General features: G+C 49.2%; 1 protein-coding gene across 1 annotated transcript; it reads left to right on the plus strand.

The window, feature by feature from the left end:
• Positions 1–798: 798 nt before the first annotated feature.
• LOC141462529 (sodium- and chloride-dependent GABA transporter 1-like) lies at positions 799–25,434 on the plus strand. The gene is made up of 14 exons (XM_074144416.1): positions 799–1,036; positions 6,243–6,374; positions 7,052–7,152; positions 9,467–9,576; positions 9,953–10,085; positions 11,279–11,413; positions 13,237–13,340; positions 13,624–13,748; positions 14,613–14,725; positions 20,101–20,232; positions 20,971–21,073; positions 21,495–21,595; positions 22,370–22,537; positions 25,330–25,434. Exons 1-14 carry the CDS (start codon positions 799–801, stop codon positions 25,432–25,434), a joined length of 1,800 nt encoding a protein of 599 aa, XP_074000517.1.
• Positions 25,435–25,439: the final 5 nt, after the last annotated feature.

Consider the following 25,439-nt stretch of genomic DNA (forward strand, 5'->3'; position numbering starts at 1 on the left):
TTTCAACATCACATGTGACACAGCGTTCAAGGAAGTGCTGAGCAGACCAGCGATTTCCTTGCCAGGCATTGCTGGCACACAGCTGTGATCACGGCCGTGTTGCTTCCATGACAGGAGATCAGGGCACAGGATTGTGATGTGGGGCACGTCCGTAGGGGAGGTGCTGGTGCAAAGCTGTGCTGTCACAGCCATGCGTGGCTGACTGGGCCACATGCCCTCTCAGATGGCTCCGTGGCCGGTGCACTCGGTTTTGGGCCCCAGACCCGGGGGATGTGGCACCTCCATCATGCCCTTCTCCATTGTCCCTCAGACATGCTAGATATATTTCTTTGCCTGGACTGCTCTGTGGTGGGTCACCCACAGGCTGCGACATCCCTGCATGCATACTGGTCCTGAAGCTTTTTCGCAGAGCAGGTGTTGGGATGAAGAGGAGATAAGATGAGAGTTGAGGACTTTGCTATGTGCTAGTAACAACCAGGTCTGAGCCCGTTGTTAGCAGTCTGCGTGACCGTGGGTCCTCAGAAGGGTGGTTGTGGAGCAAGGCAAAATTATCCTCCTTTTTCTCTCTGGGGAAAGCAGGGAGGCATGGATAGACTGCCCTGGTGTGCACCCCAGTGAGTCCACCTTAGACCCAGCAGGGCCCTCCCCTAAGCCTGCTACACTAACACAGTTCTTTCTCTACTTTCTCGTTAGGAGCTTTGCCCAGCCTTCCCATTTCATCTGTGTTCGGCCAGGGTGGAGGCTGCCCTTCCTGCTCTTCCAGTGCTTGAGCAAGAGCAGCCGTACGTCTGAGTCACGATGGGCAAGATGGACAACACCTCCGTGGAGCTGAGCTCTCCCACTGAGGTGAAGCAGGCAGCCCTGGAAGAGTCAGAGCCCATCACCTCCGAGGATGTGAGCACCAAGAAGAAGAAAGAGATTCCAGACAGAGGCTCCTGGAAGGGGAAATTTGACTTCTTGCTGTCCTGCGTGGGCTATGCCATCGGGCTGGGCAATGTCTGGCGCTTCCCGTATCTCTGTGGCAAGAATGGAGGAGGTGAGAGAAATGCACAGACCCTATGCTCATCCCTGAGCAGCCCTGTCCCCTGAGTGGGCTTTGGTTTGGTGTGGGTCTGAGCAAGCAGCTGGTCCCCTGGCTGAGAGTGCTCCCTAACAATGTGAGTTATTAAGCTGCCAGGAGACCTGTTCCCACAGTCTGTGGGCTTTACTAGCAAGTGCAGGTTGGGAAGAAGCAGCCCAAAGAAATATAGCAAGAAGCTTGAGTTTTGTCAAGTTTCTGCAGTCCAAATTTGCATGGGTACAACGAAATGTGTCTGGGGACCTCATTTATTTAAGGAGGACTGTGCACATAGGCACCCAGCTGGAGGCTGGGGCATTCCCAGGGAAATCAGTTTATATCTGCTAATGGTGGGTTTCTCTTCAGATTAGTGTATTCTCAAGGGGTAGCAGTTTTACATCTGAGTTTGGGTCACATGTCTGAGGAGTTTTGATTAGAAGCTTTCCATGGACCATAGCAGGGCTGTATAGACATATACAAGCAGGCATACATATGTACCTGTTCACAGGCACAGGTAAGTGTCATCACCTATGGAAGGAAATGAGCTTTGACTCACTACAGTGCTGTGAAAAGGGTCACAGTTATCATCTCCATCCAGATGTTTGGAAAACAGAGGCCACGAGGGAAGGCAGCATCTGGCAAAGGACTTAAAGCAACTGATGCACTGGTAGAAGTGCCCTCCTCTGTGGACAGCTAACACCAGCCTTTTTTATTCTTTTTGCTATTGCCCCAATACATCCTTTCCTTACCAGTCCTCAGCTGAGACTTTTCCAAACCATTGCAAGGCTAGAGAAAGGCAGGCAGATGGGGAAACAGTGCTGGGCTAGAAATCAAGCGATCTGGGAGATCACCTCCCTGCCCAGGGACAGACTTTCTGCATGTCTCGGGTCAAGGCAGAAATACACTCTTGTGCCTCAACTCCCCTCTAAAATGGTGCTATTTGTTCAGCCTTGGCAGGGAGATGCTTTTGTGGAGGGGAGTGCGAGCTGCTTTGGTGTCAGTAGAGCAAAGTCTTTCCTCTCCCCTCCTATGCCCAGCTCTGCCATTGTTTGTGCCTGTTACTGAAATAACCTTCCCTCCCCCTTGAAGTGATGAACCCCTCCTTGAACCATTTCTCAGGATTCCCCCACAAGTCCCAAACCCCTTTGCCTCACTTTTAAAGCTGCATATATATTCTAGTATCACCTGCTAGTCTTCCCATGTGGTTCCTTGCTTCCCTCTTAGCTCTTCATTGCCCAGAGTCCCTGTCCCCAATGCCATGTCCATTCATGCTGCTCGGAGGGTCTCTTCTCATGCTGCTTCTCCACATTTTTTTTCTTTTCCTTTTGCCTTGAATTCCCTTTTCAAAACTCCCTTTGTCTTTGGGTCTCATGACTTCTCATGTCACCAGTCCCCTTCTGCTGTCCATGCTGTAGGTGGTGTAGGATGCTCTTCTCCTCCCACCCTGGGAAAGAGTAGAGGGGACTAGCTCCCTGCAGCAGCCTGTCCCTGTAGCTTCATGGAATTTAGGAGGATCTTGGCCTTTTCTCTGAAGCACGTGGGGCTGAGTGGGAGACCAGGCAGTTACCCATATGGACAAGAACAGTTCTATTTCAGTGTGTCATTTCATGCAGAGGTAAGACTGTGCAGCTGAGCCAGGTGAGGTTTATTGGAACCAGCCAGGTCCACCTACAGGAGCCACTGCCACCATTTCCAGAGCCAAGGTGTGGGTCTGCCATTTTTACCTAGCCACGCTCTGGCACTTGACTGTGCTAACCATCCCCATAAAACATTATTAGCCCCACGGCTAAGACCCAGCACTGGTTTTTAGTCCAGTCTCTGCCTGTGATTGCTGTGTCATCTCAAACACACTGGATCCATGCTGCCTGTGGCTCTGTTTCCTCACGCATAAAGGTGGGGATGACGACATCTATAATTAGATGAAGGGCGTTTTGAAGCTAAAATCAATCTTACTTATAAAGTCAGCTGAGATCCTAAGTGCTGTGGAGGTGCGGAGCGCTATTATTAGCATTAGCAAAGGCACAGAGGGTGCTCTCTGCCCCGGCAGACGCAGGGACGCAGAGGGATCAGCCGCCTGCGAGCAAAACCGCCGGACAGATGAAAGGCAGGAATTGGTGCCTGCCTCCTCTCAAACACCCTGCCTCACTTGCCCCTTCGTGCTGCTCCTGGCTGCCCGTGTTGCCCACTCCTCTCGCCCCTGCCCGGTCTGGCTGTTCGCAGGCACGACTGTTCCCACAGCCGGCAATAACGAGCAGCAAGTGGAGGCTGCTGATGCCGGAGACAGGCAGGAGGGCTGACGCACGACAGCGTCACCGGGAGCCGATGGGGAGCAGCGAGGAAGGGGTCTCACAGCGTCTGATTGGCAATCGGGTGGGCACCGTCTTGGCTCTGCCCCGACGGAGGCGCCTCCGGAGCGGAGCAGACTGTGGGTGGGACTCTAATTTTAGCCTTTCTGCTGCATGTGCGCTGCTCCGAGCGCGGTCGTGTGGGCTGCTTCCATTACGCACAGGCAAATTGAACTGAATGGAAATATTGTCATCTCACTTACCGCTGTCACATCGTATCAGCTCACGGCTGGTTTGCTCGGCATTGTCGTTGGGCACATAATTAGGGGATCTTCAGCCAGGGTACGGCAGCCCAGCGCAAGGGCCATCCTCTGCGGGGAGCAGGCTTTACCCAAAATGATGCCTGGGCTCCCTGCTGGCTCTGCACGCAGCTGAATGTGCCCAGCCATGACTAATGCTCCAGCCTCTACACTGATTCCTAACCTCATGCAGTCCTTCTGATGTCAACAGGATTTTACCGGACTCTGAATTGACTCTAAATGTGGCTCAGTAGGGGCTAAAAATTGTCCGTGAGATCCTGAGCTTGAATAACTTGAGAGAAGAACATTTCTTTAAATAAGCATCATGCATTTCTCATTTACACGTTGAGACTCCAAGCAACGGCATGTAACAGCTTGTAATGCTCGACTTTTGATCCACAGGCAGTATTTGCCGTTTTAAGTATTAATTATTATTCCTTGCTGTATGGCATTAGGAGCTGGAGATGGCAGGCAGATTTGGGGCTACACAGGGAGATCCAGGCCCTGTGTGGTCCTTCCCTGCCTCCAAGGGCTGGTGTCCAGAGCAGGCAGGGCAGGACCAGCGCCATCACCTCTTTTGACCTGTGGACTTTGGAGACAGGTTTGGCCTCTCCCAAGGTCACACACAATCATTTGTAGCAAGCCCAGGAACTGAACCAGGCCTTTCAACAGCTCATCCAGGGCCAGAGGTTGAAGATCATCCCTTTCTCTCTCCCTGTGCCAAGGATTTAGGCACAGGCATGCAAACTGTAGGTACAAATTTCGGAACTGATTTCCCCTCTGGCTGTACAGCACACAGGGATATTATCTGTATTTGCTCAGGGACCTGGCCCTCTGGAGTGGCGGTGTCATTGTCAACAGCCCTCAGTTCAAGGCTGCCGTCTGCTTTGCAGACTTTCCCCTATTCTAGATGATTTTTGTTCAAGCCAGGACAAATGACTGGAGTCCAAAAGTTTGCCTGTTTTCTTTTTTTTTTTTTTCTCAATAGTATAATAAAATCTTGCACCTAGAAGCCTTGCTGGCCTGCGTTAGATGAAAAATGCAGGATCATGAGACCTGTGGCCAAATTTCATTAGCTGCTTGCACAGAAGCGAGCAAGGCACTGTGACTGCTGATAAGCTCAGTCTCCAAGCCATAAAATGAGGCACAACGGTAGTGGGGTGGCATCTATATCCTCAGAGCAGACCCTGGCTTCCCGCAGGGCTCCTAGGGGGGTGGACCTTGCAGGCTGTGGTGGCTAGCGAGAGTTGGGGGGAGGATGCTGAGCAGGCAGTGCTCCTCCCACAGCGATGCTCATAGCTGTTCGCTCCTCCATGCCAGGCTGCTGGTGAAGCTGAGAGCCTGCTCTTCCACGCCAGCTTGTGATTCAGGCTCGTGGTCATCGAGCTGCTGGCCCGGAGCGTGTTTTCTCCCCACCACCCGCTGCCAGCTCCTCTTGCACGCTGCCTCCCACGGATTCCCATGCTGGGTGCTGGCGCCTGCCTCTCCCAGCTGGGCTCAGCTCCCTGCTTGGCAGGCAGGCATCCCCAGCTGGGTGTCCCCTGAGCCAGCATCCCTGGCTGTGCCTCATTGCTTTCCCTGCCCTCAGAGAGCAGCTGCTGGAGCCTGGCTTTGCCAGGTGCAAGCTGGGCTGCAGCTCTCCAGAGTGGCTTTGCTCACTGGCTCCGAGTTTGCTTTCCCGCTAACATCGGGAGAAGAAGACTCAGACTGACAGCTCATCCCCCCGGCTAGCGCAGAAACCAGTGCTGTCCCGAACAGGGCCAGCTGCTTCTGAGCAAACTGAGTGTCCCCTCTTTCTCCCCAGCCAGCATCTTCTGCAAGAATTTGTCTTCCTCAGGAATGAGGGCATGCTCCAGCACATTCATGAGGAAGCAGGAAAATGAGCTTTGTCCCAAGTTCAATGTCCCTGACTTCAATTAGAAGTCACGCTGACCTGAACATGTACAGCCTTCAAATCACACAGTGATGCTCTCCTATTCTATTTGCTCTTCTAATAATGGACGTGCAAGTAATATGTCTAGTGAATGGCTACACCTCCTCATTTCTTGTGATGATTTCCGTAGAGAAGAATAATGTTTTCACCAGGAATTTTAAGGATAAAACCTAGAACAAGGGTGGGGAGGTGTATAGGGTGGTTACAAGAGCAAATAGTGTCTTAGCCACAGTTTCCTTAAGAGACTGAAATAGCTACAAAGAAAGTAGTGGCCAATACCAGACATTCCTGTGCCCTTTTCCCTCAAGGTGAAGGATTGGGAGCCGCTGCAGGTAAGACAGAAAACATCAACAAGAACAAGTTATCAATGTCAGTGTCCAAGCTTTTGGGTTTGTTGCCAGACTGGGCTTAGCATTGCATAAATATCTAACAACAAAATGAGACTGGCGTCACATATTTAGTGATGCCAGTATAGACATATATATGATACATATATATCCATAGAGATGGGAACAGATAAGTGAAAGGCAGTGCTGATCTCAATGGGAGACTCGCCAAACACACCAACTCCAGTTGCAAACTGGTGCCTCTGAGCAAGTCTGCTCGTCATCATGTGGGTGCTGCAGTGCAAGAAACCATAGCTGGAGGCATTTACTTCTTTCTTTCAGGGGCCTTCCTCATCCCCTATTTCCTGACGCTGGTGTTTGCTGGGATTCCTCTCTTCCTGCTGGAAACTGCTCTGGGCCAGTATACCTCTGTCGGTGGACTGGGAGTCTGGAAATTAGCACCCATGTTTAAAGGTACTGTACTGTAAGTTTGTGAAAGCGATGGCACACAGCTACAGACAAAAACCCATTAGTGCTTTGGGAAGCAAATCAGCAAATCCCTGGGGACTGGGATGGGGTGGAAGGTGAAGGGAGTTTTCCCCCTCTGTCTTTATCAAGCTGTCCTGGACCCTGGTGCCCACAGTCACTGACACCACTGTGCTCTGTTGAAGCAGTCTTGCATGGTGACAATGCACTTTATGCAACAGAGGGGCTTTGGTTGCAGAAGACGTGCCCCAAGCCTCCCTACGTGGGCTCAGTTTAATTGCACGGGAAAGCTCTAGATAGGAGATGTGAACCTGTCACAGTGTCTGGAGTAGCAACATTCTGGAAACCAGTGGTCATTCAGAAATGCCTTGGATGTGGGAAAGAGGGATTCTGCTAGGGAAGTGACCAGATCCTGTTTTCATGTCCCTGAAGTACCTACAGCATACTGAAAGGTAGCGCTGCTCACTCAATGGAAACGGGTGGGTGAGAGATGTGAGGGAGCAAGCCTCCCTTGCTGACCAGTTCGGTGTAGCTGTATCAGCTGCTGTGTTGATGAGCTGGTTTGCTTTTTCTGGCTCTGCCACAAAACTTGTTTTGACATCCATGAGTGGGGCAGTTGGGCACCAGAGATCTGCATTGATGCTGCTCTCTGCCTTTGCTCGCAGGAGTGGGGCTGGCAGCTGTGGTTCTCTCCTTCTGGCTGAACATCTATTACATTGTCATCATCGCCTGGGCTCTCTACTATCTCTTCAACTCTTTCACCGCGGTGAGTTACAGACATGTCTACAGCATGGCATTGGCTGTGTTCTGGGTCCTTACTCACTGCTTTGTGGGGATGAGTTGTTTAGGCCACAAAACATGCACTAACTGCTCATGGTTTGTGCAAAGAGCTTTCATCAGTACCCTGCTGGACCCTTCCCAAAAAGGGGAAGGCAGTTGTGCAGTGCTGATGGGTACTGATGCTTGTCCTCTGGAGAGAGTTGACCCTCCCCTCCAGGGTCCCATCCCCTCTGTGGGAACTGTTCCCCACTCACATTAGTCTTTAAAACCCACCCTGTGTCTCTGTCTTATTTCTAGAGCTCTGTGAATCTAAGAGCTGCACATTTCCACAACTGGTTTTGTCACAACATGTTCTTATTACCCAGGACTCAGCCCTGACCTTAATTAGTCCTCATTTATGCTTCCCTTGATAAATGAAATCCTGGGGATTTCTTCTGATGGGAAAATGATTCAGAAAGCATTTAGACATCTGCTTGTGGCTGTCTCTTAACATGTATTTTGACGTTATGGTGGGTTCCTTTCCCATAGCAGGGTCTTCTACCATACAAGGTTAGGATCACGCACCATATTAATGTCTTGGTAGACGAATGACTAATTTCAGCCTAACAGCTGGGAAAAGCTCCCTTAACTTATCTTTTTGAACAACCTGCAACCTTAAAGACATCCCAGTTATGCTCTGGGCAGGATGCATCTTAGGTCGGGGCTTTGGTACAGTCAGGTGTCACAGACCTGACTGGTGACGGTGCTTGTGTCTACACAGACAGCTCCAGGTGTTTGGCTCAAGGCCTTTTCTTTTACCAGAGATACTTCCAGTTTCCCCAAAGAAGCCAAGGTGCAAATCAAAAAAGTTAGGCTGTTGCCTGTCCCCTGTTCCTCCTAAATTTGACTAGGAGTGTTTTCAACCTGAACAGAAACGCGGCTTGCCTTCTGCAGTTTCTGTCCTCTGAAATTCAGAGGAAATGGAGCAGCAACAAACCATCCCCCTGCCTGCCCCTCCTTATAAGAGTTGCGCAGCATCTCTGATGTGCAAACCGCTTGGCTGAAGGGCTGCTGTGCGGTGCTGCTCGAGCTATTGCATTTGCTTCAGTGCAATTAGCAAGTCCACAATGAAATCAGTGGGTGGGTGCAAAAAGCTTGGGTGGCCACTGGGATGTCCCCGCCTGCCCCTCCATAGCCCTTCTTCTGCCAAGCCAGCATGCATGTTAGGAGGTATCATCTGCTGGAGTGAACTGATTTAGATGGAGAGTGAAGGCAGCACTTAAAGGCACTGATGCCAAAAAGCACTTAAAACACAGATAATATTTCTAAACACGTCTGTGTTCATGGATGAATGGGAATGGATACAAACATCTTCTTAAGTCTTTGTTGAGCTGGGGTCTGAGGTCTTATCTGCAAAGGGAAATCACCCAGAATAGCCGTTCTGCATTTATCTACATGGACTGCACTTGGGAAATGAGATTGCTGCACATGAAGATGTATCTGAGCTGCTTTTGTTGGGCTGCCTCAGCCGTGGCACTACCCGGCATGGGTGAGCTGCCCTGCTTGCTCGCACAGCCCCTGACGCTGCAGTTTCATCGCTTGCGGTGCCACAGCTGATTGTATTAAATCTCTAGCGGCGTGCTGCCGTCACACTGCTACCTACAGTGTAAATATCTCCCAGGAATCCCTTTGTCCTGCTTATAATCACGCCAAGGGACAGCATGAAATAGCTACTATGCTTTAAATTTACTCCTGTGCTTGTGTTACAGCAGTTTATTTGTGCAGACAAACTGTTAGACCTCACTCTCAATGCCACGTGGCTTTTTATTCATGAGAGATAAGAAACAAATCAGTGTTTATTCTTTGTGCAGTAAATTCTAACCACTTGTTGAATGAAGCTAGCCAAAAGCTGTAATGATTATAAACACAATATCCCCCCAGTAGCTATTTTAATTAGTAGCTATTAATTACCAACAGCTAATTGGAAATGGCTTTCTATCTGGGGAATTGCTAACATTTTATTAGAGCTACAGCATTGCCCTAATCACGTTGTGCTATTGTTTCCTGGAAAATCCGTGTCCCAATTTATCATTATTTTGGCAAATCATTTCATGCTTTTGGCTGCAAAGTTCCTGCCCATCCAGAGGAGCTGCCCATCCTTTTTGAAAAAAAAACACCAAAAACAACAACAACAACAAAAAAAAACACCAACCCTGAGGTTTGGGAGGTTTCTGTTTAAAAGAAAACAAATTTTGATTCTTGTCACTGCCTTAAGGAGAGGGCACATTAATGATAACCCTACTGTCCTTGTGCTGGTGCAGGACCTGCCATGGCAGAACTGTGGGAATGCCTGGAACACTGACCGCTGCTTCTCCAACTACTCCCTGGAAGACACCACCAACCTCACCAGTGCTGTCACCGAGTTCTGGGAGTATGTCCACAGCCTGCCTACACCAGGTTTCTCCCCCTCACTGCAGCCATCGCACCTGCTTGCCAGGGCTGCGGCCATGCCCGCTGGCACCTTTCCTTGGACAACCTTGGCATGAGGGGGTCAGAGCCGGCCATCAGCCAGGGTGGGCACAGGGTGCACTGTGCAGCCTCAGGTCAGATGGATAGAGGGGATAACAGCCTCTCCACCTCTCTTCTTCTTTTATCCCATCACAATGAGCCTCAGGTCCCTTCAGGGTTTTGCGGGCTCTCATGCTTTTCTGCATCTGGCCCTTCGCCCTCCAACCACCTCTAGGATCTCTGATCCCTCTTCCCCCAAGGGTTGGACTTCCCTTTAATGCAACCTCTCCCACCCCTAGGAGGAACATGCACCAGATGTCTGGGGGCCTGGGGGAGCCTGGCAACATCCGCTGGCCCCTGGCTGGCACACTAGCCCTGGCCTGGATACTGGTCTACTTCTCCATCTGGAAGGGCGTGGAGTGGACGGGCAAGGTACGGCGCAAGGACTGGGTGTTTTGGTGCTGCCTCTCATTGCCATGCTTGGGTCTCGGCTGTCAAAATGTCCTCTGGACTCAATTTTGTTTGAGTGCCTTGGTGTTTCAAGGCAGAATTGTGTTAGATACTATTAAATTCCCGATATTTACCTTTCATGGTTGTAAAAATTGCTGCCGTGTTTATGGTAATTTTCATTCTAAGCATAGAAAATAACTCTTCCCTGTAAAGTCCTCAGAGCGCTCAGTCTCTCTGAAGGACTTGGGAAGAGATTTTTGGAGATTAATTACATTTCAAGTCTTGGGACAGCCCTTTGAGAGACCGAAGCCTCTTCTGGGGTCCCCCTTTTGAAAATCGTGGTGTCTTATAATGCTGCTGGTGGAAAAAAACCTCACCACCTCCTTTGAAAATTTTCTTGCTGCCCTTTTGTTATTGGTGGCAGACCTTCAGATCAGAAGCGCGTTGTTATTCACTGTGTAGCATTTCAGGCTAGGACAGTGGAGAGGTAATTGCTTAGTTTAGTTAAACAGTGATGCTGAGATACTGAGATGTGTTACTTAGAGCACAGCATGGCATAGCAGGACAATATTATGAAAGGAATAATCTAGAGGAGAGATCAGAAAGAAGCACTTCAGGCGTAAGTCACCTCAGCTGTTAACTTCCCCGATGGCTCTCAAACAGGTTTTAGCTACACAGCCACAGCAAAGCCCTGGTGATTGCTGGTGCAGGCCTCGTGATGAGGGATGGCACGAACCAGCCAGTCCCTGAAACAATGCTGAAAAGCAAGCAGTGAAGTCAAATTTTTGCTTGATGCATTGGACTAGAGAAACACCAGCTTTAGCTCTGTGAAATAAGGATGTGATGACTTAAAGGGATTACTTTTGTGGAATAAATTCATCCCTGTGCAATTCCCTCGTCTTTGGGAAATTCATCCAGACTTTATCCTGCTACTTTTGTGATTAGTGCGTCCTTGCGTGTCATTGGCAGGGAGCAACCTCAAACGGCCAGAAACATTACTAGCAAGGGAATGGGAGACAGAAAATGCAAGGAAATGGTGCCAAAAGTGGTGATGTGTGGGGATCCCATCCCACCTTGCAGAGACACACATTGGACCTAATGCCACCGCGGGCAGGAAGGCTCCTGGGCACTGGCAGGTTGAGTGAGGAGACACTCTCCCATGATGTCTTTTGCAGGTGGTGTATTTCTCGGCCACCTACCCTTACTTCATGCTCTTCATCCTCTTCTTCCGGGGAGTCACGCTGCCGGGAGCCAAGGAGGGGATCCTCTTCTACCTCACACCTGACTTCAGAAGGCTCTCCGACTCTGAGGTTCGTAGCCTAGTGCACAAAGCTCTTACCTCCCTGTTGTCTCCGCATTAGTCTTCCCTGGGGACTTTCCTTGAATATTTTAAGCATTAAAAATAAAATAAAATGGAGTATTTCCCCATTCAAGCAGTCATGACCCTCACAGGCTGAGACAAAGCTGAAGAGCAGGCCCTTCGTGGCTGGAAATCTGTGCAGCAGCTCTGCTGTACTTGAGCAGTGTTATCCATGGGGTTTGAGAAATTACCCCAGTGAAGAAATCTGCCCTCCAGGCCGGGAATGCCTTATTTAACCAACTATCTCAGGGCTGGTGGTTTGATCTTGATCTGGCGGTCCCAGAGAAATGACAATGCAGTGTGGGGAGCTCAGAAGCCGCACAAGTGCAACAGTGCACACAGCGGCAACTTTTGGAGGTGCTTAGATGAGGAGTGGTGGCCAGTAACATTGCCTTGGTCAGCAGATGCACAGAGGGGACCCAGGAGGAGCATGGAGGCTTGCAAGGGCCAAATTTTTCAGGTGACACAGACTCTGCCTTTTGCAGCAGCGATGCTCCTGTGGCTCCAGAGGTCACCAGTCACTTGTGAGCAGAGACAACTGAACACCCATAATTTCTCGAGGGGTCCCAATGATCTCTTTTGAAGGAAACTCACTGTAACTGTACTGCCAGCTGCGTTGGCTCTAACACTGGAAACAGGGTTCTCAAGACCAGAAGAGTTGTTTAAATACTATGCAATTGAGAAATGAACGGTCTGCCTCCCTTTCATGTGCCTTGTAGGCTTTAAGCCCTCAAGGCACCAGGACCAGCGTTGCAAGCTGCCCTCTGCACTTGTTTGCACAAGAAGCTCCATGTTGGAAAATCAAAGACATGCTAGTGAAGAAGAACAGACGGCGTGAGCATAGGACGTGGGACTCTGAGGGGAGAAGTACCCCTTTGGGGGCAGCTGTGAGACAGTGGGCACACACACACAAATTCACACGATGTGTGAGTCCTTTCTGACCTGCACCAGAGGCTGAGGGACATGGTTCAGAAAATGAGATGCACGACTGTTCCTCCTTTCCCATCCATCCCTGGAAGCAGCCTCGAACCACAGGTTACGGAGGGCTGGGGATGTACGCCTGGTGCTGGGCCAGGCTGCACTCTCCATGCACTTGCCACATAAGAAGGATCCAGAGTCCCTGCTCCTCCTCTTTCTAGCAGGCTCCCTCCTGACACTGCAAGCAGGAGAGGCATATGCCACATCCCCAACTTAATGCCCTGTGTTAAAGGCCCCTGGCAGCCCCCTTCCCGTGGGGCGAGGTGCAGGGTCCTTGCCGACCCTGCAGACCTGTGGGATGCATGGTGGCTCCAGGAGGCAGCGTGCTCCGGCTGCATCTGTGCGACACAAAACACAGCATCACCACCCCACAGGTGAAACAGGGATGCGCCAGCTGTCTCCATTGCTCTCCTCTCTGCCTGCACCACCACCTCTGAACCTTACCTCGCCCTGGAGAGAAATGTTCAGAAAGGCACAGAAAAAGGTCTGTTCTTCAGACATGTTCAGCCCAGTTGGCAGTAACACAGCTACAAGTTTCAAGGTGTCTCCTGTGACATTTCCAGCCACTGGCCCAAACATTTCCTTGGAGCTTGAGTCAGCAGCCAGCATCATAGGAACCCATGGCCCTAGTGACAGGGTGCCCGCAGGTTCTGACCACCCCAGTGGGCTGGGTGGTCAAGCCCATAGACCCATGGTCTCCATCCATCCCCCTCACTAGCCCCGCATGGAGCTGCTGCAGGAGACATGTCTGCAACATGGCATCTCTCCTGCTGCACTGCTCTTCTGGCTCCACAGGTCTGGATGGACGCAGCCACGCAGATCTTCTTCTCTTATGGCCTGGGGCTGGGGTCCCTGATCGCTCTGGGGAGCTACAACACTTTCCACAACAATGTCTACAGGTCTGTGGGGTTTTTTTTCCAGCCTCCTGCAGGGTGGGGAGTGCTCATGGGTGAGGGAGAGGGTCATGGCGAGTCTGGGGTACCTGATCTCTGACATCCCCTTGCTGCCTAGGGGGCACACTGTGATCATCATAGCGGGGTTCCCACCTGCAGGACACTTAACTCATCACCCACGCTACCACTCCTCTCAGCAGGGCTTGGGCTTTTGTTTACTCCACCCTTTGCTCCTGGCCTCTTGGTAGGGACCTGCAGGTGGCTTCTTTTCTTTCTTTCTCTCTTCCAGAGACTCCATTATTGTCTGCTGTATAAACTCCACCACAAGCGTATTTGCTGGCTTTGTTATTTTCTCTATTGTTGGCTTCATGTCACACATCACAAAGAAGTCAATCTCAGAGCTGGCCTCCTCAGGTAAGCAAAAACCCAGGGTCAACTGAACCAGAAATCTTTGAGAGCAATTTGTCAGTGAGCATGAGATGCTCCCAGGCCTTTCCTCACCAGGACCCAAGTGTGCAACCCTTTCACCAGGACCCAAGCGTGCAACCCTTTTTGCACATCCTTCCACCAAGATGGTCTCAGGCACATGTGGCTGATGTTTATCGCACTCTGGCTGCAAGGCGCATCTCCACCTGCCTTTGATGTTCACCTTCTTTTAGTGCTGAGGTTTCGTGTGCTTTTGCTGCAGAGAAATATTCAGTACATTTGCTTTCTGAAGCCTGCCTACGGAGAATAGATACTGCCTATGTTTTCAGTAGATATGATAAAAATTTGGAGTCCCTTTTTCATGCGAAATTTTGAAATTGTAATCTCAGAATAATTTTTTAACCAAGATGGGACTGTGTCTTTTTGCACAAAGACATATTTTGAAATTGCTGTCTTCCCAGAAAAAGCTTTTATCTCAAGAAACAGCATTTTGTGATGAAAAAAAGAAAAAAAAAAAGACATCAGGAAAATTATAACCAGCTCTGAATATCAGTTTATTTTTCTAGCAAAGTGCTCCAGCTCCATTTGGTATCAGTGATTTGATGACTTGCTTGCTTGTGGGAAGAGAAAAGGCAAAGCCTTTCCAGTCATTCCTGCCTCCCCATCCTACCCCTCTGCACCCCACCAGGCTGGTGTATCACAAGCAAAGGCTCAGGTGTTTCTAGCTCCTATGTTAAATACCTGCAATTCTTGACTGTGATCATTGTCTCTCTGTTCACCTGTGGCCCTTAGCTCAGACTTCCCATCAAATGCTTTATAAACATGGGCTCATCTCTCTTTTCATTACCACAGGCCCTGGACTGGCTTTCCTCGCCTACCCGCAGGTTGTCACACAGCTACCCCTGTCCCCGCTCTGGTCGATACTCTTCTTCTCCATGCTAATGATGTTGGGTCTGGATAGTCAGGTGAGACGACGCAGGGACAAAATGGGGTAAGATACAAAGATATTTTCATATATGATGGTGGTGTCCCCTTCTGCACCTTGGGACAGTGCTGAGCAGGGTCTTTTCTTACACTTCATGGTGAGATGCAGCGGGGTGAAACAAAAGCTCCTGTGTGGTCATTGCCTCTGTGCTCTTCCCTAACATAGGCATGTGCTGGTATCTGACACACCAGTCCTTGTCCTGCTGCCAATTAAAAATAAGAGTGATGACCAGCTTCCAACATCCCAGCAGAACCAGCCAGCTGTTAAAGAGACAATTACCACTTCCCTGCAGGAGGAGAGGATCTTTGGAAAGCTTTTCTCCGTTCAGATCAATTTTTGGCCCTAGTGAAGTGCCGGTGCTGGTGCTGCTGCATGGGCTCAGCATGTCCCCATCTTGCTGGGTGACTCTGGCAGCTGAGCTCAGGCTTTAAGTAGAGCTAGCAGAAAATTATCCCTGCCAAAATACTTTGGGGCAAGGGAAAAAGGGAAAATACTTATTTCAATAAATAACTGCTTTGTTCTCGTAAAAGATGATTACCCCACCCCCAAAATAGGTATGTGAAATAAGGGAAATCAGTATTAACTGGTTCATTCCGTGCCTTCATGATAATAGTCTGTGGTCATCGCAGCTCTCTGGGTACTTTGTGAGAAGCTCAGTTTGCATGCTTTGGATTTCTTTACTGTGTCACCTTGACCAAACCGCATTTCCCGTGAGGCGAGGAAATGCCATTACTTTGGCTTACTTTCATAGGTTAGGGTAGAAGGTCCCCGTCTTCTCTACTCCCAGGAGCTGGGAGGAGCATCTCTGCACAAGGTACCAGTCTCCAGCCAGACCCAGCGCTCTGGCACAGCATCCACAACTTGCGCTGAGAAAAGCAGTGATGCGGCATTTGAATTAGCTCTCTCCCGTGGTGTGGGGATGGCGGTTTGATGCAGTGTTTCGACATCACTCTTGATAACAAAAGCGGCCCTGGACAGAGCTGAAGCACCCTGGCCTGGTTCATGGGTGAGCGGAGGTAAATCCTGGCAGAAGGAAGGAGCTGTGCCTTGGGAAAGGCTGGTGCATGGGTAATCTGTCTACTTTGCCATCAGATAAGTCTTACAAGATATTCGAGGGGGAAGCAGCTGGATGTAGCAAAAGGTCTCTGCCCCGCTACCCCTCAGAGCCCTCACAAAGCAAAAAAAAAATCATGGTCTCTGTGTTTTTACAACCAGCAGTATTTTTTGGGTGATAATTCAGCGTAAAAGTAGCTGCCTGGTGAAGCAGTGAATTGCAGCATGCCTCCCTTTGGAAGGCGTCAAAATCAAAGGCTCCTTCAAAAAGCCCGTGCTTGGTCTGTCAAATCCTCCCGTGTCTGTGTGCTCTTTCCTTGCAGTGGAAAGCACCAGTACAAAATGGATGCTCTCTTGGATTACAGGTAGGGTTCATAAACCCAAGTTTAGTTCATTATCAGACTCGGGCCTATTCTTGAAATGTCACACCTGGTTTCCAGGAAAACCTTATCAACCAAATCTGGTTTTGAATTATGGCACACTCCCATAAACACATCATAAAGTTCACATCTGCATTACCACAGACATTATTTGGCAAATAATTTCAAATAACGACTAAGTGTTCCAAAAGAAGCTACATTTAAAGAAAAAAAATTACTCTCCATGGATTATTCACTCAGCACTGGTAAATAGTTCGATACATGACAATAAGCCCTCTAAGCACTGCGTGGAATTTATTTGCTGCATTTGCTTCTCAAAAAACCACTTGAAATTCTCCCAGTCCCTTCTGACAGCTAGTCTCAGAGGGCAGGCAGTCCATGGGGGGCTATCATTGCCTGGAGGAGGAGGAGGAGGAAGGCGGGGGGAACAAAGCATCAAAAGGAAAACAAGCTTTTAAGAAAGCAGAGGTAAATACATGTGAAGAAGCTTTGTATCTGTATGCTGGAGCTCTGATTCAATCAAAAACATAATTAACAGCATGGCAGCTTCTGTGTACAGGACAAATAACACAGGCTGCAACAACAACTGCAATTGCATATACATTTTGAAGCGTCCAGTTAAAAAAAAAAAAAAAAAAAAAAATGAAGAGATGGGTTTGCTATGTGCTGATTAAATACCATTTGTAGTATTTGCAGACGGGGAGCAGACATTTTTCATTTGGCTCAGCAGCCCAGCCCATGAGGCACTGCTGGCCCATAGGGCATTTCTTGCAGCCTGCTCCCCCGGGGCTGCTGTGCTGAGGCTGCCCCTTGTCACCAGCTGGGCACGGGGCTGCAGGCACAGCGGAGATGCTCGGAAGCCCAGCTAGCGGAGGAAGGTAGGGCTGAGATCTGCGTTTACAATGCAGCAACCAGCCCCAGTGACGGTGGGAGTAGGTCCACCCGTGTCCATTAGCTTCGATAGTGAGTCTTCTGCAGTTGCAGCACAGCTACATCTGCCTCTTTCTGCCAGGGTGCTCATCTCTTCAGCAGTTACTTGAATGGGATGAATGACCTATATTGATAGACACGCACCTCCCTCCTGTGCCCCCACTCGCTGCTCGTGTGCCTTAATGTTCACTCTGCCTCCGATCCATCCGGGCTTTAGCTCCCTTGCGTCTAGACCCTCTTGCATAATATGTTAATGCTTTCTTTTAACCTACCAGTTTCCAGGTCAGGCGTCTTCTCCCCAGGGGGGTTAGCAAGCCTTGTGACTGCAAGCCTGTGTTTGTCCCATGTGAGGCCGCCTCTCACAGGTTATTCATGAGGAGTTCCAGCTGCAAGCAGCGAGACCCGCTCTCATGGCTCTCTGCTGCACATCTGGCTGCTGTGGTCAATCCTCCCACGGGGCTGTGGGTCCTAGTCAGGGTGCTCTGCATGGCTGAGGAGGGGATAGCAAACCCCTGACGCTGGGAGAGGATGGGAGACAGACTTCCATTCAACATAGGTGCCACCTATATTGACTACTAAACCCAGATTATCGGACCCATCAGCTTGTGTAATGATTAAGCCGCTGAAGGGGGAAAAGCACAAAGGAGAGAAGTGAATGGAAACAAAACCTTTAGAAGAGAAGCAATATAATGGGGCAAGGCATGAGGAAGAACAGAATATGTGCTAAAAATTGTGGCTGGGGACAGTTGGTGAGAAAAATGAGACTTTTTGGAAAGCCAACTGAAGTGTGCATGTGCACAGGGCAAGGCTCAGACCAGGAGGCATGACAGTGACCTGGATCCTCTTCACTCCTGAAAAGCAGCATGTTTTCACTCAAGTGCCTACTTATCTCATGCAAGCATCTAAGGTTGGATATGCAGACTGGCAAATATGGACCCCACAGTCCCCAGGGCTGGAAAGGTGAGCCCCCTCCAGGCTGCATCACCTCTGAAGCCTGAGGTCAGCATGAGGCAATTTTCAGTAAATGCTACGGAGGCTGTTGCCTGTTTTATGTCTAGAAAAAGCAGCGCACCACCACTTGGTTCCCTACCTCATCCATTACACACCAGCTTAATTTTGATAGGAGGCAAAGAGATTTTAACTTGGTAGCCCTGTTGCCCATCACCCATCTCCCTGACTTTCCCTCTGTGCTTTCCCTCTTTCATCCCTCTTTCTGCACCAAAGGGCTGTTGGTTTTACTCCCTCTTGTTATCTGAGGCATCTTTTTCTTCACTTCTCTGCTGGACACCCCTCACATCCACTCTCTGCCCCCAACCACCCCTGCCACCCCTCCAAAACCCTTCTTCCTCTCTGCCTTGCCTGATGCCAGACCTCCTGGCCCTGCCCGTGGCTCAGGCAGCACCTGGCCACACATCCACGTGGAAGGAATAGCTTTTGACAGTGTTTTTTTTTGTCGTGCTGTCTCTTCACACTGTGGCACCAGCTCAGTCCTGACTCTTCCAGACAACGAGTCAGGTGGGATGGGGTGAAGAGCTCACTGTCAGTGAGTATAAAGGCAGCTTAACCCATGCCCGAGTGGCAGAAGATGCTTGTGTCCAATATAAAAGGCTTAGCTCATTAAAAATCTGAGTTGAAGCAGTTGAGTTTTGAAGCTCTGGGAATACTGCCTTTCCACACTGCACCATGCGGATATAAAACCCTGGGCAGAAACATTACCCTTTGCCTTGCTCTGTCCCATGTGAAAGCTAGCCCCAGCAGCCAGTGGTGTCCAAGTTCTTCCACTGTCCCTGCCCAGCTACAGGCACCGCTCAGACTCCCTGCTTTTTTTCCATACAGCTTTCCAGCCCTCTGGTGCTCTTTTTAGTCTCTGTACCTCTATCTCCACTCTAGGGTTTTTTAATTCTTGTCTCCCTATTCAAAGCTGAATCTAAAAATGCCAGCACTTTCTAGAGCGCTCTCCCAGGGACAGGGAGGTCCCTGACATCCAAGAGCAATGAAACCTCTTTCATTTTCATTGCGCTGGCTTGCACATATATGGAGGGTGACCAGGGAAATTCCGAGCTTGCTTCCCTCGTAAACTTCCCAGTATTTTTGCTAGAGGCATGGTGTGGTCTCTGAGAGCTCTATGTTACCAACGGTTTCTGAGAGCGAGATATAAAAGTGAATCTCACAATTTAACAAGAAATAGGAGGGAAGAATGCGCTTCGCATATGTACAATCCAACTGTCCTCATGCCATAGGGCAGTAGGAAAGCTGATTTGAAGGTAACACTCATGGGGACTTCTTTATGTGTTATGGTGCAGACAGCATTAATATACTGTGCCTGGTATAGCACTCCACAAGCCAGCCAGGTGTTTTCAGCTCTAGAAACACCATGTGCTGTGAGGACGGGCTTTTAATGTACTGCACGTACTTAATGCAGTGTGCTTGAAAAAGCAAAATAAAGTGAAGGACTGGGTAGTCAGAGGTGTTGTTATTATGCACATGCATGTGGGACTGGGCAGTGGGTAATGCAGCTCCTCAAGGAGTGTTTTAGATCATTGAACAGCACAAGCGCTGTTGCAATAGTCTGGGAAGGGCGCACATGGGAAAGGAAGAGCAAGTCAGGTCCTGCACGTGTCCCAGCAGCAGACAGACACATTGCTGGGACAGAGACAGCCTGGTAGCGTGTGGGAGCAGGGCAGTGGCAGGGAGGCCCTAGAGAATTTGGGGGAAGAGGAGGCTTTCCACAGGAGGCAGGAAGCAGAGATCTATCTCAGCTGATTTTAGGTATTTAACCCCGGTGCTTTTAGCTCCCTCTGTACTCAGTGGAGGGAGAGAGGCACTTTCAGAAGGTGGTTTGGACCAACTTTGTGCAGAGGCATCTCCTTTTCTAGTGTCTGAAGAGAGTATTTAAAGCAATGAAACTTTCAATATTGGAGTGAAATGTTGGAGGTGATGATGTCAGGCCAAAATACTTATATACGTCTTTGGTGTATATTTTTTCCCGTAGTTCTGCACTGTGGAAGGGTTCATTACAGCCCTGATGGATGAGTATCCTCATCTCCTGAGAGCCAGGAAGAAGGTCTTCATCGCAGTAGTCTGTTTCATCTCTTACATCATTGGATTCTCCAACATCACCCAGGTACAGACAGCCTTGCTTGTATCTCCACTCATGGCACCTTTCTAGTCATTTTGACATAGCACAGCAGTACCAAAAGTTTTGGGAGAAATGACAGCACCCCTAGGATCCATCCTAATGCTGGATAAATGGGCTTGCTCACAAGTGCTACATCTTGTGACTTAGGATGCCTCCATAATTTTTACCACCATCCTATTGTCAGTCTGGCTTGGTTTTTTGCTATTTGCAATAAGGGCTCAAGCCAACAGAGCCCAAGCTAAGAGAACGCTTGGTGCAAAGCGTTAAGATAACCTAAAGAAGACTAGTCTGTTGGGGCCCTGAACCTCTGAGGTTGAAGCCAAGTTTCACGTGTGTGGAGGTTAGGGCTGAGTGGTTTGGAGACCATTTGTGAAACACTGTAAATTCATGAGGAGGCAAGGCAGAAAAACTTCTGGGAGGAGAAGAGGATGCTAAATTAAGTGACTCCATCTGAAACAGAAAAAAGGAAGAAGTTCTAGTGAATCTCTACTTCTCAACACCCTTGGCCATGTCTAAACCGGCTGGCTAATTGTCTGCAAGAGCACATCAGTTTTGCTGCTGGGAACCAGACTCCAGTGGAAACGTTGCAACGCTGGCTCTACTGTCCAAGGAAATTAACATTAAAGCCAGCAGACTCAGATAATAGCAATCCAAGCAGCTGGCTGATACTGTTGACCATAATCTATATAACTAGACTTCTTGAACCTGGTTTTGTCTCCTCAGGGTGGCATTTATGTCTTCAAGCTGTTTGATTACTACTCAGCAAGTGGCATGTGTCTTCTCTTTCTTGTCTTCTTTGAGACCATCTCAATTTCTTGGTGTTATGGTAAGCACAAATAACCTTGTTCCTTTGTTTTCTCCGTGGCCACAGTGAGTTATTTCAGAAGCCTGCCACAGTGAAACCAATGAAAACTTTGCATCTGAAAATAGCTTAGGTTGATAGCTCCAGAAAACCAGGACCAGAAGGCTGTCATCTCACTTCTCTAGGCCACCACAAAGGCCTCTGTACAAACTGGCAGATGCCTAGGGTCCTGCAGTCTGGTCCTTGAAGAGGACACCAGGAACATGAAAGCTGCTAGCACAAATTTGCTTTTGTGTCCCTGTACCCCATCCCCTCCAGATAATGCTTCTCATGCCACAGCATTGTCACCCTCTTGCTGTGGCTGGCCTGTGCTTTGTCATGAGAAGAGGTGATGACCATGGTGCCAAGATGGGATGTTTCTTTCAACATTCATTTCCTCTTGTAGGTGTGAACAGATTTTACAGGAACATTGAAGAAATGATTGGCTACAAACCTTGCATCTGGTGGAAGATCTGCTGGGCCTTCTTCACTCCTCTTGTCTGCCTGGTAAAAACAGAAGCATCTTATCTACAGGAGTGGATTCAGAAGGACCTCTTAGTTTGCATGGGCTCCAGGGGAAACATTGTGTTCTCAACCCAGTATACAAGGTGGTTCTAGGTAGACCTGAGATAGGTAAAGTAATACAGGAACCTCTTCCACTCTGCCTGCTGGAAATCACCCATAAGAAAAGCTCTAGATGATTGTTTTAATCGAAATTATGCCATCAGTTCTTCATTCTACTTTCTGAAATGCCAAAACATAAGCAAATAATTTACTATTTTAAAAAGCTATTACTGGTTCTGGTGAAGACTCTCAGCTACTCCAGCTCCAGCCTCAGCCCCCTGATAGGCTTGTCAGAGCAAAAGACATTGGCAAATATTGTATAGCTGACTGCAGAGCAATTTAGCCTTTCCTGGTTCCTGCACTTCCAGCAGATGTACAGGGAATGGCGTAAGAAGGCCAATGATAGAAAGATGAAGACTTCTGAGACCAGCTGTGAGGATGCTGTTAACTTGCTTAGGAGCTGGTGTGGGGGCACTGAGTAGTTTGGTGAAGAAGGAAATCAGGGATATTCCAGTTCCAGCATTTTACGTAGGATAATCAGGGGAGAAATTATTTAAAATTACCAATTGGTGGGCTGAGAGCATCTAGAGTAGTTTAAGGAGCTGTTAGGTTGCTCTAAGACTCTTGAGAGCTAAGAGGATAATGAAGGAAAGAATGGATGGATGAACTCTAATTTTGCTCGCCTTCACCTGTGATGGCTGGTGCTTTTTTTCCCAGGGTGTGTTCTTCTTCAGCGTGGTGGAAATGACTCCTCTGACACTGGGAAAATACATCTATCCTGCATGGGGACAAGGCATTGGTTGGCTTATGGCTCTGTCCTCCATGGTACTGATTCCAGGATACATGCTATATTGTTTCTTCACCTCAACGGGGACTCTCCGGCAGGTATGGGCATCTTCATCACTCCTCTTCTGCTCTCTGCTTAGAGTATGCCCCCCACTGAGCTAGGCTGCAGGAGAACCAAGCAGACCCTGCTCTGAAAAAGTTGTCAGAGTACTTCAGGCTGGTACTGCAGGAGCTCTGCTCCCTCCAAGAGGTCTCAAAACAGACCCAGCGCACAGAATGGCCTCTGGCGACACAGGCCCACTGGAGAGGATGGCTGGGAATACTGCTGGGCAGCACATGTCTGGCTGCATCTGGCCAAGTGGGTAGACCTTCAGGCAGTCTCCCCTTAGGTCAGGCTGTTGTCCCTCATTGAGTTTTGTGTTGTTACCATCACAAAAAAGGAGCTCTCTTGCCCTGGATATCTCTTTGGTGCAGGGGACTGGAGCCCTGGAAGAGATTGGGAAGAAATCTTTGAGGTTTCTTAACCCAGAGAAATCCCAGCAGTTCCTGGTTATGAGCACGGTTACTTGACATGTCTCTGCAGAGAGGTCAGCATCCTCCAAGCATGATGCTTGAAATATCTCAGGGCTAGGATCTGCTAGTGACAAATGTGTACAGCAGTAGTTTGTCATGTGCTTTGTAAAGGGCACTCAGTGAATGAGGGGGTTAAGAAGCAATGCAGACTTTTATGCAGGACCCACCATACCAACAACTCTGATCTTGTTTAAAACATTTTTAAAAATCATTTGAGCAGGGTTTTATGTAGCAGTGAATCATGTGTCTCTGAATGTCATACCTAGTAATTACTGTTAAGATTTTATTTACAGTGTTGACATTCAGTCTTGAGAGCACTGTGCACAAAGTCCCTGGCTCGATGCTGTCTGCTGCAAGCTACAGGTGTAAGAAGTCACCACAGGGGTGCTGATTTATGGCTTTCCCAGCTCAGCTGCAACAGCCACCAGACGCCATCTAAATCCCATGAGTTTACTTCATGGACGCTGTATTTTGAATAATGTTTAATTCAGAAATGTTTTTGGCTGGAATTGCTGGACTGAGGTCAACTTCAGTCTCTCTACCTCTAAGGTCAAGTTGCAGGTGGCCTTGACTTTCCTTCCTCCCAGCCCTCCATTTGGATGGCCTCCAGTGGGGGGACAGGGTTGGTTTGGTGTCTCATACCTGCTTTCAGTTTCTGGTCTCTCATCTGAGGTCAAGTTTAGGTTCTTGCCATTTTGTGTTGAAGGCCAGCAGCAATTCCAATAGTAGGTCCTTTCTCATCTGTTTTGAGGGCTCCTTACCCCCTCATAATACAAGCTGGAAGAGAGAGAAAAGGGAAGACTGCAAATGCAGATACGGGTTCAAACCTTTGCTTAGGCTCAATCTTGTTTCCACTAGGGATGGTGAAAGCAAGTCCTGGTATTCAGGGGCAGCTCATGAACCTGTTTCCCCCCATCCCCTCAGCACCTTGTGCAAACCAGCAGTGCCAGTCAGCAGTGTGAGAGGCTGGTGTGCACCTTCTCTGTCCTGCTCTCCCTCTCACAGCACCCACACACATCAGGAGACCCAGACCTCCTTCCCACTGTTCATAGACCCAGGAGTCAGCAGCAGATGGCAGCAGGAAGAAAGTAGGCTTCTCTGCATGTGTGTGTGTCAGTATCAGGGAGATAGAGAGAATTTTTGGCCTCTTATATGCACAGATCCTGGATTAGTTTGTAATAGAGCTGGAGCTGGAGGGAAATTAGATGCCAATGCTGAATTAAGTGGTTTTGACAGACAGGAAAGATTACAAGTCATTTTGATCCTACTGAGCATGAATGTGAGGGGGGAAAAAAAAAAAAGACCATGAATGGCAGCAGCAGCCCAGTGAAAATTTCAGGGACTTCACCCAGCAACAGCCACTTCAGTGGTATTGGAGAGTAAGAGCTTGTTTCCCTTTGCTGGAAGGAGCTTCTTCCTGACTTAGTGATGTCTATTCAGGTCAGGCTCCATCCTCCTCTGCCTTCTCTGCTGCGACTTGCAGCATTAGTCCCTCCCTGACAGGCAAAAAGTGATTCATTCTTCTTCATCTCTCCTGATGCTCAGTTCACAAGCCTCCAGTAATGACTTGCCCTGCCATGTTTTCTTGCATTGCTTTACTTGGCTCTGCAGTTTTCATCTGATCGGCTGAGGGTGACAGGAATTGCTGCTGGTGTAAGGGTTTGTGCAGGTGGATCGGTCTGATCATAGAATCATAGAATCATGGAATGGTTAGAGTTGGAAGCGACCTTAAAGGTTACCAAGTTCCAACCCCCCTGCCATGGGCAGGGACACCTCCCACTAGACCAGGTTGCTCAAAGCCCCATCCAGCCTGGCCTTGAACACCTCCAGGGATGGGGAATCCACAATTTTCCTGATTTGCATCAGCGGCACGGACCATAGCCATATTATCCTGCTGTAGCTGCTTAGTAATGCTTTATAATCAACCCTAGTTGAAAAATTATGGAAACTGGGAAAAAGGGTCTTCTCTGAAGCCTGTGACATTGCAGCTCTCGGTCCTACTTGTGGCTGGTACTGCCTGGTAACGGTTTGCCTGTGTGGCAAGGGTGAGCCCCGTTATTTCAGATAAAAGGAGGAGCTGCTGTGCTGCCTGCAGCACCAAAGCAAAGGTGACTTGCAGAGGCTTGCGGTGGATTGCTGAACGGTGCTGGAGGAGTAACTCCTGCCACATGCACTGCCCCTTGTCCGGTTACTAGGGCCACCTCTGAGGCTTGGGGTGAGGGGTCCCAGCCCTCAGCTGCTGCTGTGGCCCTGCTGTCCCACCACCGTTGCCTCTGGTCCCGCTGACTGACACAATCTCTCCCTTCATTCCCGGGCAGCGTTTGCAGCAGATGACACAGCCCAAGCCAGAGGTGCACGCTCAGAACAACGGCCTCCAGCCAAAGATGTCCTTGAATGGGAGGGTATTGGATGCCGCCGTCTAGGACGA

Source organism: Numenius arquata, chromosome 2 (assembly GCF_964106895.1).
Source record: "Numenius arquata chromosome 2, bNumArq3.hap1.1, whole genome shotgun sequence".
NCBI classification, from domain to species: domain Eukaryota; kingdom Metazoa; phylum Chordata; class Aves; order Charadriiformes; family Scolopacidae; genus Numenius; species Numenius arquata.